Source organism: Martes martes, assembly GCF_963455335.1.
Source record: "Martes martes genome assembly, chromosome: 12".
Lineage (NCBI taxonomy): Eukaryota > Metazoa > Chordata > Mammalia > Carnivora > Mustelidae > Martes > Martes martes.
Window position 1 is genome coordinate 84,268,433 of NC_137900.1, and position 1,938 is coordinate 84,270,370.

At 41.0% G+C, this 1,938-nt stretch overlaps 1 protein-coding gene across 1 annotated transcript; it reads left to right on the forward strand.

Moving 5' to 3' along the window:
* Positions 1–205: 205 nt before the first annotated feature.
* LOC308353538 (olfactory receptor 1L1) lies at positions 206–1,138 on the forward strand (the record flags this gene model as incomplete). Its single annotated transcript, XM_080820432.1, has 1 exon — positions 206–1,138. One exon carries the CDS (start codon positions 206–208, stop codon positions 1,136–1,138), a length of 933 nt encoding a protein of 310 aa, XP_080676558.1.
* Between the last annotated feature and the right edge of the window lie 800 nt (positions 1,139–1,938).

Below are 1,938 nucleotides of genomic sequence, written 5' to 3' on the forward strand. Positions count from 1 at the left end.
AAAAGACTGAAAGGAGGTTAAAATATACATTAATTTCTGAATTCTGAACATTAATGGAAAGAAGTCACGACCCAGGTAATTGTAGTATTTTAGCTGTTTTAATTGCTGATAGGAAGAATAAATTTTAAAAAATCTTGGATAGACAATATCAAATGTTGGAAGTGTCTGTTATAATGATAGTTTATCTTTAGGTGAACCCAAGGCTATGGGAAGAAATAATCTAACAAGACCCTCTGAATTCATCCTCTTGGGACTTTCCTCTCGACCTGAAGATCAGAAGCCACTCTTTGCTGTGTTTCTCCCTATCTACCTCATCACAGTGATAGGAAACCTGCTTATCATCCTAGCCATCCACTCAGACACTCGCCTTCAGACACCCATGTACTTTTTCCTGAGTATCCTGTCCTTTGTTGACATTTGCTATGTGACAGTCATTATCCCCAAGATGCTGGTGAACTTCTTATCAGAGACAAAGGCCATCTCTTATGGTGAGTGTCTGACACAGATGTACTTCTTCATAGCTTTTGGAAACACAGATAGTTACCTCTTAGCAGCCATGGCCATTGACCGCTATGTAGCCATATGTAATCCCTTTCACTATATCACCATCATGAACCACAGACGCTGTGTCCTCCTGCTGATCATCTCCTTCTGCATTCCACACCTCCACTCCCTCCTGCATATTCTCCTGACCAATCAACTCATCTTCTGTGCCTCCAATGTCATCCACCATTTTTTCTGTGATGACCAGCCAGTGCTAAAATTGTCCTGTTCCTCCCATTTTGTCAAAGAAATCACAGTAATGACAGAAGGATTGGCTGTCATAATGACACCCTTTTCCTGCATCATCATCTCTTATTTGAGAATCCTTGTCACTGTTCTAAAGATTCCTTCAGCTGCCGGGAAGCACAAAGCATTTTCCACCTGTGGCTCTCATCTCACAGTGGTGACCCTGTTTTATGGAAGCATCAGCTATGTCTATTTCCAGCCCCTGTCCAACTATACTGTCAAGGATCGAATAGCAACAATCATCTACACCATACTGACTCCCATGCTAAACCCATTTATCTATAGTCTAAGGAACAAAGACATGAAGCAGGGCTTAGCAAAGCTGATGCACTGGGTGAAACGCCAATAAGAGGATCTGAGGTCTTAAGAGAATCCCATTAATTTCTTGCCCCTGACTGCAGGTTTTTAATGTCTGTCACCCTATTCTGAAGGATGGTAACTTCAATGATGTGTTGCATCTCTGATAGAAAAACATTTGTTGCCTGTGGTGAAACTAATGTGTTGAAACTACTCCTAAATATGATGCGGACTTCACAGTGGTCCCTAATATTATCTGCCTGGGGCAAGGTCTACTTGAATCTTGTTCTCTGTGCTCCAGTCTAAATTTCAGTCAGCCATGTCTCCTTTCCAGAAAATCACATGCATTTCACTTAATCTCAATCCTATGGAATTCCCTCATCCTTGAGTTTGATCACTAGAAACTTCTTATTCATAGGTATCCTTATTCATAAGGATGAGTGTTCTTATGAAGTCATTTAAAGCTGTTTGAATGACTTTGTGTGTGTGTGTGTGTGTGTGTGTGTAACTTATAACATTAGCCCAAGTACTTTTCAACAACAAGAACTCTCTTTTTCCCCTTATAATGGCCATGACTCCTTCCTATGCATCACTTCAAAGATTAAGGTCCTAATTGCTACAATTATATAGTAAACCAATGAAATAAGCCCAGTAGACGACTTTTGGTGAATCAGTCCCAGGCCAGTTCCTCAAAAGCACAGCATCTCAGCACTCTTTTCTGTTTCCCACCTGGCACAGCTGACTTTGCACTCTCTTCTTATTAATTTCATATGACCCGAACTCAGATTCACCACTCTCTCAGGGGTCAAGTATTAGGTCCCAATAACCCTAGCAATAGATGCCACCAATTGC